The following is a 14,705-nucleotide window of genomic DNA, read 5'->3' on the forward strand; positions in this document are numbered from 1 at the left end:
TTCCTTCTGGAGTAGGTCCATGAAACTTTTGTATCATGTAGAATATAAACTGGTTCATTTTTGAAAAAAAAAAATGGTGTGGTACCATGAGCCAAACTTGATATACAGGTTGATTCTTTTTTTATTTTTGTTTTTTTTACAAGAATTTCAATGGTTAGGGGGTTAATATTTTTTTAGCACATAGCTTTTAGTCTTATTAATATTTGTACGAAATTTGAAATTCGTCACTTTCATAGTTTAGGAAAAAATAATTAAAACAGTTTTGGGGTTAATCGGGTGTTTTTCACCCCCAGGGGGTAACAGAGGGATGAAACTTTGTGCAGAGTATAACCTCCCCAAAAGGCATCGTTTGATTGCAGTTTCGGCCCAAAATCGCTGGGGGCAATTTTTCCTAGGCTATCCTGCTACACCCTTTAGTATAATTTGCAAGCCGGTACGTCGAGGAATCGCCGCGTATCCTGATTTAGGCCGGGAGAGCAACGTTACCACGTAGGCAGCGACCGCGTGGGGCTCCGCCGACCTGAAGAAGCTAAAGAGGTGACTAGGAGGCGACCACACCACTCGATCGAGCGGCCTGAGCCAACGCGAAAGGCGCCGACCGAGCCACCAAAGCGGAACCACGTGCGTGGCACGCGGCCCGCAGCAGGGAACGACGACCGCAACTACCAAAGGGACCACGTGGGTGGTACCACATCCAAGGCAGAAGGAGTGCCCAAGCGAGGGCAATCACCAAGTAACACCACGCGCACGAGCTTCAATCGAGAAGGCAAGTGAGCTGGCAATTCCTAACCTATTTACCTAATCTCCCTACCAAATTTAATTGTAATCGTTTAATCTCCCTACCAATTGTAAATTGTAATCGTTTGCTTAATCATGAGTAATGAGACAGAAAAATCCAAAATAACTCTAGGGGAGTTAGAAATTAAACAGTTAAAATGTAAACGTGGTGTCTATAAGCGAAAATTAACTATATTTAAGAAATTCATAGAAAATATCGACACAAGCGCATTGACGGCCGAAATAATTTTAGACGTAAGCTTAAGACTAGATCAATTACCAAAGTTATACCATGATTTCTCTGAGACACAGGACCGGATCGAGACACTGTGCAGCGAGGAAGGTGACATCGAGGCCCAAGAGGCCGAACGTGAGTCTTTCGAGGACACATTTTACCGACTTAGCGCTAAGGGCAAGCTGCTGGCGAAAGTAAATACCGAATCACCACCAATTGACCATAGTCCGCAAGCCCCGCAGCAGCAACCCCTCGGTGAGTCGATAAAATATCCCGAAATTAGCCTCCCTAGCTTTGATGGAGACCTAACGCAGTGGCTGCAGTTTCGAGACACATTTGATGCTCTAGTCAATCAAGCTAGCTTGGCACCGATCGTAAAATATAAATACCTACGCAGTTGTTTACGAGACGGTGCACTCGAGGTAATTAGTTCGCTCGATTTCTCCGAGGAAGGGTACACGCTCGCATGGCAGATGCTTTGTGAACGTTATAACAATCCTAAACGTTTAGTTTCCAACCACATGCGAGCCTTGTTCGACGTGGAACCGGTACCGTCAACTCCTTCGGGTCTTAGAGGTCTGTGCGATAATATTTCCAAACATTTGAGATCTTTGCGTTCATTAAATGTACCTACCGAAAATTGGGATCTCGCAATTATTCACTTACTAGTTAAAAAGTTAGACAGCCGATTGCAATCAAAGTGGGAGAATAGTGTTGATTTGAGAAAATTGCCTTCGTTGCAGGATTTCAAAAACTTTCTAAAGAACCGAGCTGACCGGCTGGAAGCGACCAGCCCAGCAGTACCATCGGACGCACCCAGCACTTCCAAGAAGGCCATGGTAACCACGTCCGAACCTATTAAGGTAACCTCAAAACAGTTTAAATCCAACCAGTGCCCGTATTGTTCGAGTACACATTATATTAATCAGTGTCCAAAGTTTATTGCATTAAACGTTATCGCGCGAATCCGAGCCGTGAATAAATTACGATTATGCTTTAATTGTTTGTCCGGAACGCATGTCTTAACAAACTGCAGGGCCAGTACATGTCGAGTATGTAAGGGCAAGCATCATGCGTTACTACACAAACCAAATACCAACACTCATGTAGGTAGTAACCCCATACCAACGCGATTACCAATATCAACATTAATCGACGAACAACCGAGTTCTAGTCAAATCGAGACTACCTTGTCGAATAACACTATAATCGAAAAACAAATAAACAATGCGCGAAATAGATCAGTTTTCCTCACAACAGCCCAAGTGCTCGTTAGGGATAAGCATAACAATGTGCATAAACTAAAAGCATTTTTAGACAATGGCTCCCAAGAAAATTTCATTTCACAACGGCACCGATCCGACCGCTTTGATTGCCCCTCCAGACTGCACATCCTAGCGTCGAGTTTCTCCAAAGCAGCTAACACCGCTGTCATGTCCGGGATGGGCGTTGCTCCTCCTCGCGAGGACGATGTTTTTACCTCGGCCACGTGGGAAGTCGGCCTCACCGCCTCTAGCACCTTGTCTGCGATGGCGGCCAGACTGTCCAAATTCTGCGTGTCGGCGACTGCAACTGCTGCTCTAGCCGCTTGAGGTAGGTGATTCTGCCACAGAATACACAGCGTCTGGTCAGGGACGTTGCCTCTCGCTAGATCCCTCATCTTCCTCAACAGGTGTGATGGTTTTTGGTCGCCCAGCTCCATATCGCTGAGGAGCTTCTGCAGCTGAGCTTTTGCACAGTCCTCATAAATCTCCAAGAGCTTTTCCTTAAGGGCAACGTACTTCCCTGTTGCTGGCGGCTGAAGCAGAAGGTCTGTGATCTGCCCTATCGCACTCTTCGTCAGCTTCCCCAGCACTAGGTCATACCTCGCCTGGTCCTTGAGGTGCTGTGGATTTAGGATGGCCTCCACCTGCAGGAACCAATGCCTGGGCTGGTCCGCCCAGAACTCTGGCAACCTTGATGCCACCGTGACAGCTGCCAGGTCCAACTGCCTGTTGGTCCGTTCCTCTCTCGCTGCAGACGACGCGTCCGCCGGCGGGGGGCGCTGGCCGCGCTCCCTGACGCCGGGCGCCTCGCCTTCACCGTCTGACATATTAGAATGTCTTTGTGTACTTGCCCCGGTTCACTCCCGCAAAATGAGTTGCCCCCGATAAACAGAAAACAACTTTCCGCACTAAATCGTTTATAGTCACTATCGCGTTTTTGTCGGGGTCACCACTTGTAGGTTTCTATCTACTGTCTATTTATCTGACTCCAAGGGTTTAACTAATTGGTGAGAAGGGAAAGTCACTTAGCACGGAAAATATAAAAGTTTATTACTTCACTGTTACACTACAAAGATCAAGGTTAAAACTTAATTGCTTCTACGAACACTATACCTATGTATAGTTGGGAGAGAACCGGGCTAGTCGAAAGGCGGGGGACAACTGCCGGGGCCCGCGCCTCGCGGCTTGCACGTGGAATGCCAAGTCAGCATTCCTGCAACTGTGTACACATGTGTCCCTACAAGGTTTTGTGTAAATTGTTTTAAATATAACGATGTTTTCGGAAAAAATCACGCTGGCTAGGAGCTTTAATCGAAAACGCTGCCTAATCCGTTTGAGCTATAACAACACAATGTATGGTGGGGTTGTTTCTCATTCATAGGTCTACAAAAAAGTCCGCGATGTTAAATGTCTATCTTTTAAGGATAACTTACTATATCCATTCTTAACTTCTAGAAAAAGATCACGTAATATGTGGCATTTGCAAAGCTACCTATTTACATGGATACATTATTAACAATTATCAAAATAAATACGTTAGTTATATTAAGCATTTCATACAGATTACAATGGTCCCTTACACCATACAATTTAAATGAATATTTCAGGAGTAATCGTAAATCAAAGTTTCATTTCGAGCCATATAATTGTACGAAATGTTAAAGACGCTATCCGCAGTTAGTTCAAATTTTTACCACCTTACGAGCTGGGATCGCTTTACTTACCCCCACCATGCACTTCGCACGGTCCCAATATACAATACATTCATAATTTAAATAAATAAATATACCAATAATAAAAGAAATTAATATTAGATACCTACATATCTAAATATATGTGCATACATAAATTATATAAGTATATGCACAATATATACCTACACAGCGGCACATTAAGGAAGAGACAAGTAATGATTTTTAGTAGGGTTTCAAAGGTTTGTAGAGTTTATTGCACAAATTTAAATTGACTTAGGTGACAACCTGTCTGGCCTATTGGGTAGTGACCCTACCTATGAAGCCGATGGTCCCGGGTTCAAATCCTGGTAAGGGCATTTATTCGTGTGATGAGCATGGATATTCGTTCCGAAGTCATGGATGTCTTCTATGTATTTAAGTATTTATACATATGTATATCGTTGCTAAGTACCCACAACACAAGCCTTATTGAGCTTTCCGTGGGACTTAGTCAATTTGTGTAATACTGTCCCATAATAAGTAGTTTATTTATTTATTTATTGCGATGGATAGATAACATCCACCATAATCTTCTACGTCATTTCTTTTTAATTACTGTATTATTGTGCAGATTAAAAACGGTTGGTACGTGGCGTATAAATAAATTGCTGCAGCGGCTAATGCTTCCACGTCCATCTTGTAAAACGAATAGATCGCAACTGAATGTCGCCATCGTGTAGTGGCGTGTCAGCCATCGCATGGCCATCTCACTGGGTCAGCGCTGGGCCATCGTGAAGAGGAGCCATAACACGCAACAGATACAAGTGCGAAAAATAGGAAATTGCAACAAGTGGGGATAAATTAAAACATGACCGATGGGAGTGTTTTAAATCGACACGAGTTGCGAATTATCTATTCGCACATATATCGTACGTTTTACAGTACATAAATTTTCGACATAGTTACGTAATGTGCTAATTATAGCACTAGTGCGATAAAGTAGCGCCATATGTACTGTAAACTATATTAGAATGCATTAAGGTTCTTTTTATACTGTAAACGTTGTTGTCTATGGACTACTGGTTGTCAAAGGGTTAAGGAATTTGTAATTGAATAAAAAAAAAAACAGTTTAAACACGTATTCTTTTATTAAATTAAAACTTTAACAGATACATACTCTTAGATTCAATATTTCTAATAAGTATACAGTCACCACATCAAAAAAATACTTTCACTTTCCTACAACTTTGCCCGGATCATTCAGTATGGGCAAAGTTGTAAATTAAAGTATCTAATGACAGTTTATGTGGATACGAAACTAAACACTTGCATTTAATCAATGTACAATTAACGTAATTTTAACATGGAAAGTAAGAAATGTACAATATATGTTTATAGATCGTGTCATTCATGAAGACGCGTGCCTTGATTCGTATTGTCATATTATTAAAGGTCAGATTTGACAAATCTGCGCGTCATCGTGAACGACACGAACTACATCATTGTCAATTTGAATTTCCTTAAACGCACCTTTTGATTACATTGATATTAAAGCAATACGATACGTTATTTTGTCTAATAGGCAGAAACTAATACAAAAGTATGTTACAAAAAAAGTATGTTAGTTTTTGAGAATGAAAGCAAACAGAGCAAAATACAAGAATTATAAGAGACATTTTTGTCCAGTACAAAAATAACCGCTTAAGATAAATGCCCGAATAAAAATAATAACATTATTATCTATTTGACATGTTTACTCCAAGGAGGAGTCCTATCACCACTACTATGGAACCTGGTGGTGAATGACCTGATCACCACACTAAACAACAATCACTATTACACAATCGGCTATGCTGACGATATAGTGATACTGACGAGCGGCAATCATTCAGGTACGGTATGCGATGTTACCCGCTCTGCACTAGCCATCGTGGAGCGCTGGTGTATTAACAACGAACTCTCAGTCAATCCCAACAAAACTGAGCTGGTTATGTTCACCAACAAACGCAACTTGGGAAACTTCTGCCTTCCCAAACTGTTCAACACTGAACTCCAACTATCTGCAGAGGTAAAGTATTTAGGGTTAATACTTGACAGCAAATTGAATTGGAGTAATCACTTAAACGGCAAAATTGACAAAGCCACAGTCGTATTCTGGCAATGTCGTAGAATGGTGGGTAGAACCTGGGGGCTAACCCCCAAGATCACTCTATGGCTTTACCAGGCAGTCATACGACCAATAATAAGCTACGGTGCAATAGTTTGGTGGCCACGCACCAAACTATCCACAGTTGAAGCTAAACTACAACGACTCCAGAGGTTGGCCTGTTTGGCGACTACGGGCTGCATGAGGACAACACCAACCGCGGCCCTGGAAGCTTTACTGGGCCTGCCGCCGCTGCACCTCTTTATACAACAGGAAGCGCTAGCTTCGGCGGTACGTCTCAAAAAATCGAATCTCTGGAGACCACCCAGGGTACCACACACCGAGATCCTCTACGAGGCGATAGGTAAGGAACCGCTAATAGAAGCGGTGACTGACAGGATACCCAGGCAATACATCTTCGACAAGAAATACAAGATACAGTTACACGAAGAACCTCGTGAAGGACTTAACCCGAGAGAGCTGAGAATCTTCACGGATGGATCAAAGACAAGGTCAGGCACTGGCGCGGGAGTATTCTCAGAGGACCTAAACATACATATCTCAACACCACTAGGCGCCCACAACACAGTCTTCCAGGCGGAATGTATGGGCATCATAATGGCAGCACACGCAATCGTCTCAAGGAAAGTAGAGGACTACCCCATCCGCATACTCTCTGACAGTCGGTCAGTACTGCAAGCTCTGCAAAGTTATACTTTGACCTCAGGGCTAATCTACGAATGCCACAAGGCTCTGTCAGAGGTAAGCACCACCACCAGCGTAACTCTGCAGTGGATTAAGGGACACAGCAACTCGCGAGGGAACGATGCAGCCGACATATTGGCGAGAGGTGGCTCGGAACTGAGGGTGGCAGGACCGGAGCCAATCATACCTCTGCCTTATGCCTGGCTCCGGAACATGCTGAGACGCAACACCAAGGTAAAACACCAACAGTACTGGTCTAACCTAGGCACGTGCAGGCAGGCGAAGGAGGCCCTCCCGACAATCGACCCCGGTTTGCGGTTTGGTTTCAGCTCCGGCTTTTGACTGGGGCCATAACCGGCCACGCCCCACTAAACAAACACCTATTAACCCTACGTGTTACAGATAGCCCCCTCTGCAGAGCGTGCATGGAGGAGGAGGAGACAGCCGCCCACGTCATTCTTGAATGCCCAGGGGTGGCAGAATACCGGGCACAATACCTCGGTTCCCCGGGGTCTCTCCCAGAAGTCGTCGGCAACATCAAGGGTCTGCTAGGCTTCCTGGTAGAGTTGGGTTGGCAGGAGTAGTGCCGTCAACCCACCATCACGCAAAATAGGCGCGAATTGCGACGTCGAGTTGCGGAAACCCAGCCCGCGAATACGAATACGAATACGAATACGACATGTTTACTGTATAGATACTAGGAATTACATTAAAGGCCTACCTCAAACTAGACTAAATTGTCTCATTATGATCTAAATAACACACCACTCAGTGCATCTTGCTCGTACTTACAGTCAGACCAAGACAAGTCTGCAACGATTGATAGCACACGCAGTGAAGTGTTATTTAGACGTCATATATTAATAGAAGTTTGATGTTTCAAATTACAGTTGCACTGCGTGTGGTATCAAAATCGTTGCAGGCTTGTCTTGGTCTGACTCTAGACTGCTTTTCCTCTGAGACAGAGATTAGAGATGTGCGGGAATGAACCAATGGCATTGGTTCTCCTTCCCTACGCTGGAAATAAATTAAAAGTGGAAAAATTCACTGTCTTGGGTGGGACCTGAACCCACGACCACTGGATCGCTAGCCCAGTGCCCTGCCATCTGAGCTACCAAGACCGTACCCAATACAGCGAATATTTCCACCATATATGAGCCGTGGGGAGGCCCTAGCGACATCTACCGTAAAAGTTTTACACTTCTTAAACGGCTACCGGAGTTCCTAGTCATATTGGCTGTATTGGGTACGGTCTTGGTAGCTCAGATGGCAGGGCACTGGGCTAGCGATCCAGTGGTCGTGGGTTCAGGTCCCACCCAAGACAGTGAATTTTTCCACTTTTAATTTATTTCCAGCGTAGGGAAGGAGAACCAATGCCATTGGTTCATTCCCGCACATCTCTAATCTCTGTCTCAGAGGAAAAGCAGTCTAGAGTCAGACCAAGACAAGCCTGCAACGATTTTGATACCACACGCAGTGCAACTGTAATTTGAAACATCAAACTTCTATTAATATATGACGTCTAAATAACACTTCACTGCGTGTGCTATCAATCGTTGCAGACTTGTCTTGGTCTGACTGTAAGTACGAGCAAGATGCACTGAGTGGTGTGTTATTTAGATCATAATGAGACAATTTAGTCTAGTTTGAGGTAGGCCTTTAATGTAATTCCTAGTATCTATACAGTAAACATGTCGTATTCGTATTCGTATTCGTATTCGCGGGCTGGGTTTCCGCAACTCGACGTCGCAATTCGCGCCTATTTTGCGTGATGGTGGGTTGACGGCACTACTCCTGCCAACCCAACTCTACCAGGAAGCCTAGCAGACCCTTGATGTTGCCGACGACTTCTGGGAGAGACCCCGGGGAACCGAGGTATTGTGCCCGGTATTCTGCCACCCCTGGGCATTCAAGAATGACGTGGGCGGCTGTCTCCTCCTCCTCCATGCACGCTCTGCAGAGGGGGCTATCTGTAACACGTAGGGTTAATAGGTGTTTGTTTAGTGGGGCGTGGCCGGTTATGGCCCCAGTCAAAAGCCGGAGCTGAAACCAAACCGCAAACCGGGGTCGATTGTCGGGAGGGCCTCCTTCGCCTGCCTGCACGTGCCTAGGTTAGACCAGTACTGTTGGTGTTTTACCTTGGTGTTGCGTCTCAGCATGTTCCGGAGCCAGGCATAAGGCAGAGGTATGATTGGCTCCGGTCCTGCCACCCTCAGTTCCGAGCCACCTCTCGCCAATATGTCGGCTGCATCGTTCCCTCGCGAGTTGCTGTGTCCCTTAATCCACTGCAGAGTTACGCTGGTGGTGGTGCTTACCTCTGACAGAGCCTTGTGGCATTCGTAGATTAGCCCTGAGGTCAAAGTATAACTTTGCAGAGCTTGCAGTACTGACCGACTGTCAGAGAGTATGCGGATGGGGTAGTCCTCTACTTTCCTTGAGACGATTGCGTGTGCTGCCATTATGATGCCCATACATTCCGCCTGGAAGACTGTGTTGTGGGCGCCTAGTGGTGTTGAGATATGTATGTTTAGGTCCTCTGAGAATACTCCCGCGCCAGTGCCTGACCTTGTCTTTGATCCATCCGTGAAGATTCTCAGCTCTCTCGGGTTAAGTCCTTCACGAGGTTCTTCGTGTAACTGTATCTTGTATTTCTTGTCGAAGATGTATTGCCTGGGTATCCTGTCAGTCACCGCTTCTATTAGCGGTTCCTTACCTATCGCCTCGTAGAGGATCTCGGTGTGTGGTACCCTGGGTGGTCTCCAGAGATTCGATTTTTTGAGACGTACCGCCGAAGCTAGCGCTTCCTGTTGTATAAAGAGGTGCAGCGGCGGCAGGCCCAGTAAAGCTTCCAGGGCCGCGGTTGGTGTTGTCCTCATGCAGCCCGTAGTCGCCAAACAGGCCAACCTCTGGAGTCGTTGTAGTTTAGCTTCAACTGTGGATAGTTTGGTGCGTGGCCACCAAACTATTGCACCGTAGCTTATTATTGGTCGTATGACTGCCTGGTAAAGCCATAGAGTGATCTTGGGGGTTAGCCCCCAGGTTCTACCCACCATTCTACGACATTGCCAGAATACGACTGTGGCTTTGTCAATTTTGCCGTTTAAGTGATTACTCCAATTCAATTTGCTGTCAAGTATTAACCCTAAATACTTTACCTCTGCAGATAGTTGGAGTTCAGTGTTGAACAGTTTGGGAAGGCAGAAGTTTCCCAAGTTGCGTTTGTTGGTGAACATAACCAGCTCAGTTTTGTTGGGATTGACTGAGAGTTCGTTGTTAATACACCAGCGCTCCACGATGGCTAGTGCAGAGCGGGTAACATCGCATACCGTACCTGAATGATTGCCGCTCGTCAGTATCACTATATCGTCAGCATAGCCGATTGTGTAATAGTGATTGTTGTTTAGTGTGGTGATCAGGTCATTCACCACCAGGTTCCATAGTAGTGGTGATAGGACTCCTCCTTGGAGTAAACATGTCAAATAGATAATAATGTTATTATTTTTATTCGGGCATTTATCTTAAGCGGTTATTTTTGTACTGGACAAAAATGTCTCTTATAATTCTTGTATTTTGCTCTGTTTGCTTTCATTCTCAAAAACTAACATACTTTTTTTTGTAACATACTTTTGTATTAGTTTCTGCCTATTAGACAAAATAACGTATCGTATTGCTTTAATATCAATGTAATCAAAAGGTGCGTTTAAGGAAATTCAAATTGACAATGATGTAGTTCGTGTCGTTCACGATGACGCGCAGATTTGTCAAATCTGACCTTTAATAATATGACAATACGAATCAAGGCACGCGTCTTCATGAATGACACGATCTATAAACATATATTGTACATTTCTTACTTTCCATGTTAAAATTACGTTAATTGTACATTGATTAAATGCAAGTGTTTAGTTTCGTATCCACATAAACTGTCATTAGATACTTTAATTTACAACTTTGCCCATACTGAATGATCCGGGCAAAGTTGTAGGAAAGTGAAAGTATTTTTTTGATGTGGTGACTGTATACTTATTAGAAATATTGAATCTAAGAGTATGTATCTGTTAAAGTTTTAATTTAATAAAAGAATACGTGTTTAAACTGTTTTTTTTTTTATTCAATTACAAATTCCTTAACCCTTTGACAACCAGTAGTCCATAGACAACAACGTTTACAGTATAAAAAGAACCTTAATGCATTCTAATATAGTTTACAGTACATATGGCGCTACTTTATCGCACTAGTGCTATAATTAGCACATTACGTAACTATGTCGAAAATTTATGTACTGTAAAACGTACGATATATGTGCGAATAGATAATTCGCAACTCGTGTCGATTTAAAACACTCCCATCGGTCATGTTTTAATTTATCCCCACTTGTTGCAATTTCCTATTTTTCGCACTTGTATCTGTTGCGTGTTATGGCTCCTCTTCACGATGGCCCAGCGCTGACCCAGTGAGATGGCCATGCGATGGCTGACACGCCACTACACGATGGCGACATTCAGTTGCGATCTATTCGTTTTACAAGATGGACGTGGAAGCATTAGCCGCTGCAGCAATTTATTTATACGCCACGTACCAACCGTTTTTAATCTGCACAATAATACAGTAATTAAAAAGAAATGACGTAGAAGATTATGGTGGATGTTATCTATCCATCGCAATAAATAAATAAATAAACTACTTATTATGGGACAGTATTACACAAATTGACTAAGTCCCACGGAAAGCTCAATAAGGCTTGTGTTGTGGGTACTTAGCAACGATATACATATGTATAAATACTTAAATACATAGAAGACATCCATGACTTCGGAACGAATATCCATGCTCATCACACGAATAAATGCCCTTACCAGGATTTGAACCCGGGACCATCGGCTTCATAGGTAGGGTCACTACCCAATAGGCCAGACAGGTTGTCACCTAAGTCAATTTAAATTTGTGCAATAAACTCTACAAACCTTTGAAACCCTACTAAAAATCATTACTTGTCTCTTCCTTAATGTGCCGCTGTGTAGGTATATATTGTGCATATACTTATATAATTTATGTATGCACATATATTTAGATATGTAGGTATCTAATATTAATTTCTTTTATTATTGGTATATTTATTTATTTAAATTATGAATGTATTGTATATTGGGACCGTGGGAAGTGCATGGTGGGGGTAAGTAAAGCGATCCCAGCTCGTAAGGTGGTAAAAATTTGAACTAACTGCGGATAGCGTCTTTAACATTTCGTACAATTATATGGCTCGAAATGAAACTTTGATTTACGATTACTCCTGAAATATTCATTTAAATTGTATGGTGTAAGGGACCATTGTAATCTGTATGAAATGCTTAATATAACTAACGTATTTATTTTGATAATTGTTAATAATGTATCCATGTAAATAGGTAGCTTTGCAAATGCCACATATTACGTGATCTTTTTCTAGAAGTTAAGAATGGATATAGTAAGTTATCCTTAAAAGATAGACATTTAACATCGCGGACTTTTTTGTAGACCTATGAATGAGAAACAACCCCACCATACATTGTGTTGTTATAGCTCAAACGGATTAGGCAGCGTTTTCGATTAAAGCTCCTAGCCAGCGTGATTTTTTCCGAAAACATCGTTATATTTAAAACAATTTACACAAAACCTTGTAGGGACACATGTGTACACAGTTGCAGGAATGCTGACTTGGCATTCCACGTGCAAGCCGCGAGGCGCGGGCCCCGGCAGTTGTCCCCCGCCTTTCGACTAGCCCGGTTCTCTCCCAACTATACATAGGTATAGTGTTCGTAGAAGCAATTAAGTTTTAACCTTGATCTTTGTAGTGTAACAGTGAAGTAATAAACTTTTATATTTTCCGTGCTAAGTGACTTTCCCTTCTCACCAATTAGTTAAACCCTTGGAGTCAGATAAATAGACAGTAGATAGAAACCTACAAGTGGTGACCCCGACAAAAACGCGATAGTGACTATAAACGATTTAGTGCGGAAAGTTGTTTTCTGTTTATCGGGGGCAACTCATTTTGCGGGAGTGAACCGGGGCAAGTACACAAAGACATTCTAATATGTCAGACGGTGAAGGCGAGGCGCCCGGCGTCAGGGAGCGCGGCCAGCGCCCCCCGCCGGCGGACGCGTCGTCTGCAGCGAGAGAGGAACGGACCAACAGGCAGTTGGACCTGGCAGCTGTCACGGTGGCATCAAGGTTGCCAGAGTTCTGGGCGGACCAGCCCAGGCATTGGTTCCTGCAGGTGGAGGCCATCCTAAATCCACAGCACCTCAAGGACCAGGCGAGGTATGACCTAGTGCTGGGGAAGCTGACGAAGAGTGCGATAGGGCAGATCACAGACCTTCTGCTTCAGCCGCCAGCAACAGGGAAGTACGTTGCCCTTAAGGAAAAGCTCTTGGAGATTTATGAGGACTGTGCAAAAGCTCAGCTGCAGAAGCTCCTCAGCGATATGGAGCTGGGCGACCAAAAACCATCACACCTGTTGAGGAAGATGAGGGATCTAGCGAGAGGCAACGTCCCTGACCAGACGCTGTGTATTCTGTGGCAGAATCACCTACCTCAAGCGGCTAGAGCAGCAGTTGCAGTCGCCGACACGCAGAATTTGGACAGTCTGGCCGCCATCGCAGACAAGGTGCTAGAGGCGGTGAGGCCGACTTCCCACGTGGCCGAGGTAAAAACATCGTCCTCGCGAGGAGGAGCAACGCCCATCCCGGACATGACAGCGGTGTTAGCTGCTTTGGAGAAACTCGACGCTAGGATGTGCAGTCTGGAGGGGCAATCAAAGCGGTCGGATCGGTGCCGTTGTCAAACGCGAGGAAGATCCGCATCACGAGGGAACATGCGTCGCCGTTCAGCATCGCGCGGAAGGAGCACCACCAGAAGAACGCCTGAAAGCCCTGACTGGCTATGTTCTTACCACTACAGGTATAGAGAGAAGGCGCAACGATGCGTACCACCTTGCGCTTGGAGAACAGAGCCGTCGGGAAACTAAAAGGAGTACAAGAGGTAGCGGAAACTTGTACAACTCCACCGTCGCACCGCTTGTCAGTGACAGACTCTAACAGTGGTTTTCGTTTTCTAATCGACACGGGTGCCGAGGTCAGTGTAATACCTACCGGTCAAAAACAAGTACTTTATTGGTGAAAGTGTGTGTAGATTATATGCCGCTAATGGTTCAGAAATTAAAACGTATGGTATAAAGACTCTAGATTTAAATTTAGGTTTGCGAAGAGCATATAAATGGTCATTTATCATTGCTAATGTCCGACAACCTATATTGGGTGCAGATTTTTTAATTAATTATGGTCTTATTGTAGATTTGAGATCCAAGAGGTTATTAGACAGTTTAACCTACTTAAGTGTAATCGGATCCATTGAGCATTGTAGTAATCCGTCAATTAGAGTTTTAGATAGAAACCACCCTTTCCATGACTTGCTACGTAATTACCCGGACATTACCAAACCCGTAAATTTCAGAGAACCACCTAGCCATAGCATCAAACATCATATCGAGACCAGAGGACCTCCAATTTTCGCTAGAGCGAGACCACTGCCTCCGGATCGCTACAAAAAGGTAAAGGAAGAATTTAGAATTATGCAGGAGTTGGGTATCTGCAGGACTTCAAAAAGTCCTTGGGCAAGTCCGTTGCATGTCGTTCCAAAAAAGAACGGCGAACTTCGCCCATGTGGAGATTATAGACGGTTAAATCAGGCCACAAAGTCCGACAGATATCCAATCCCGCGCATACAAGATTTTACGTACATTTTGACAGGAAAAAAGATTTTTTCGACAATAGATATCAACAGGGCATACCACTTCATTCCGGTGGTGGATGAAGAATAGAGAAGACAGCCATAATTACGCCTTTCGGTTTGTGGGAGTTCCCAAAAAT

The 14,705-nt window shown here is 44.1% G+C and overlaps 3 protein-coding genes and 2 non-coding genes across 5 annotated transcripts; 3 read left to right on the forward strand and 2 right to left on the reverse strand.

Annotated features, from left to right (window-relative positions):
- Positions 1-422: 422 nt before the first annotated feature.
- LOC133534159 (uncharacterized) lies at positions 423-2,355 on the forward strand. The gene is made up of 2 exons (XM_061873245.1): positions 423-1,588; positions 1,756-2,355. Exons 1-2 carry the CDS (start codon positions 874-876, stop codon positions 1,785-1,787), a joined length of 747 nt encoding a protein of 248 aa, XP_061729229.1. The 5' UTR covers positions 423-873; the 3' UTR covers positions 1,788-2,355.
- Positions 2,161-3,104, reverse strand: LOC133534157 (uncharacterized). Its single transcript, XM_061873242.1, has 2 exons — positions 2,368-3,104; positions 2,161-2,215 (listed from the first exon to the last, which is right to left on the reverse strand). Exons 1-2 carry the CDS (start codon positions 3,102-3,104, stop codon positions 2,161-2,163), a joined length of 792 nt encoding a protein of 263 aa, XP_061729226.1.
- Positions 3,105-7,849: 4,745 nt separating this feature from the next.
- On the reverse strand, positions 7,850-7,922 carry Trnaa-agc (transfer RNA alanine (anticodon AGC)). The gene has a single exon. It is a non-coding gene; the product is annotated as a tRNA-Ala (tRNA).
- A 130-nt stretch (positions 7,923-8,052) lies between these two features.
- Trnaa-agc (transfer RNA alanine (anticodon AGC)) lies at positions 8,053-8,125 on the forward strand. Its single transcript has one exon. It is a non-coding gene; the product is annotated as a tRNA-Ala (tRNA).
- Positions 8,126-12,871: 4,746 nt separating this feature from the next.
- On the forward strand, positions 12,872-13,804 carry LOC133534158 (uncharacterized). Its single transcript, XM_061873243.1, has one exon. It carries the CDS (start codon positions 12,872-12,874, stop codon positions 13,802-13,804), a length of 933 nt encoding a protein of 310 aa, XP_061729227.1.
- Positions 13,805-14,705: the final 901 nt, after the last annotated feature.

The sequence above is a fragment of the Cydia pomonella genome, unplaced genomic scaffold (assembly GCF_033807575.1).
Source record: "Cydia pomonella isolate Wapato2018A unplaced genomic scaffold, ilCydPomo1 PGA_scaffold_62, whole genome shotgun sequence".
NCBI classification, from domain to species: Eukaryota; Metazoa; Arthropoda; class Insecta; order Lepidoptera; family Tortricidae; genus Cydia; species Cydia pomonella.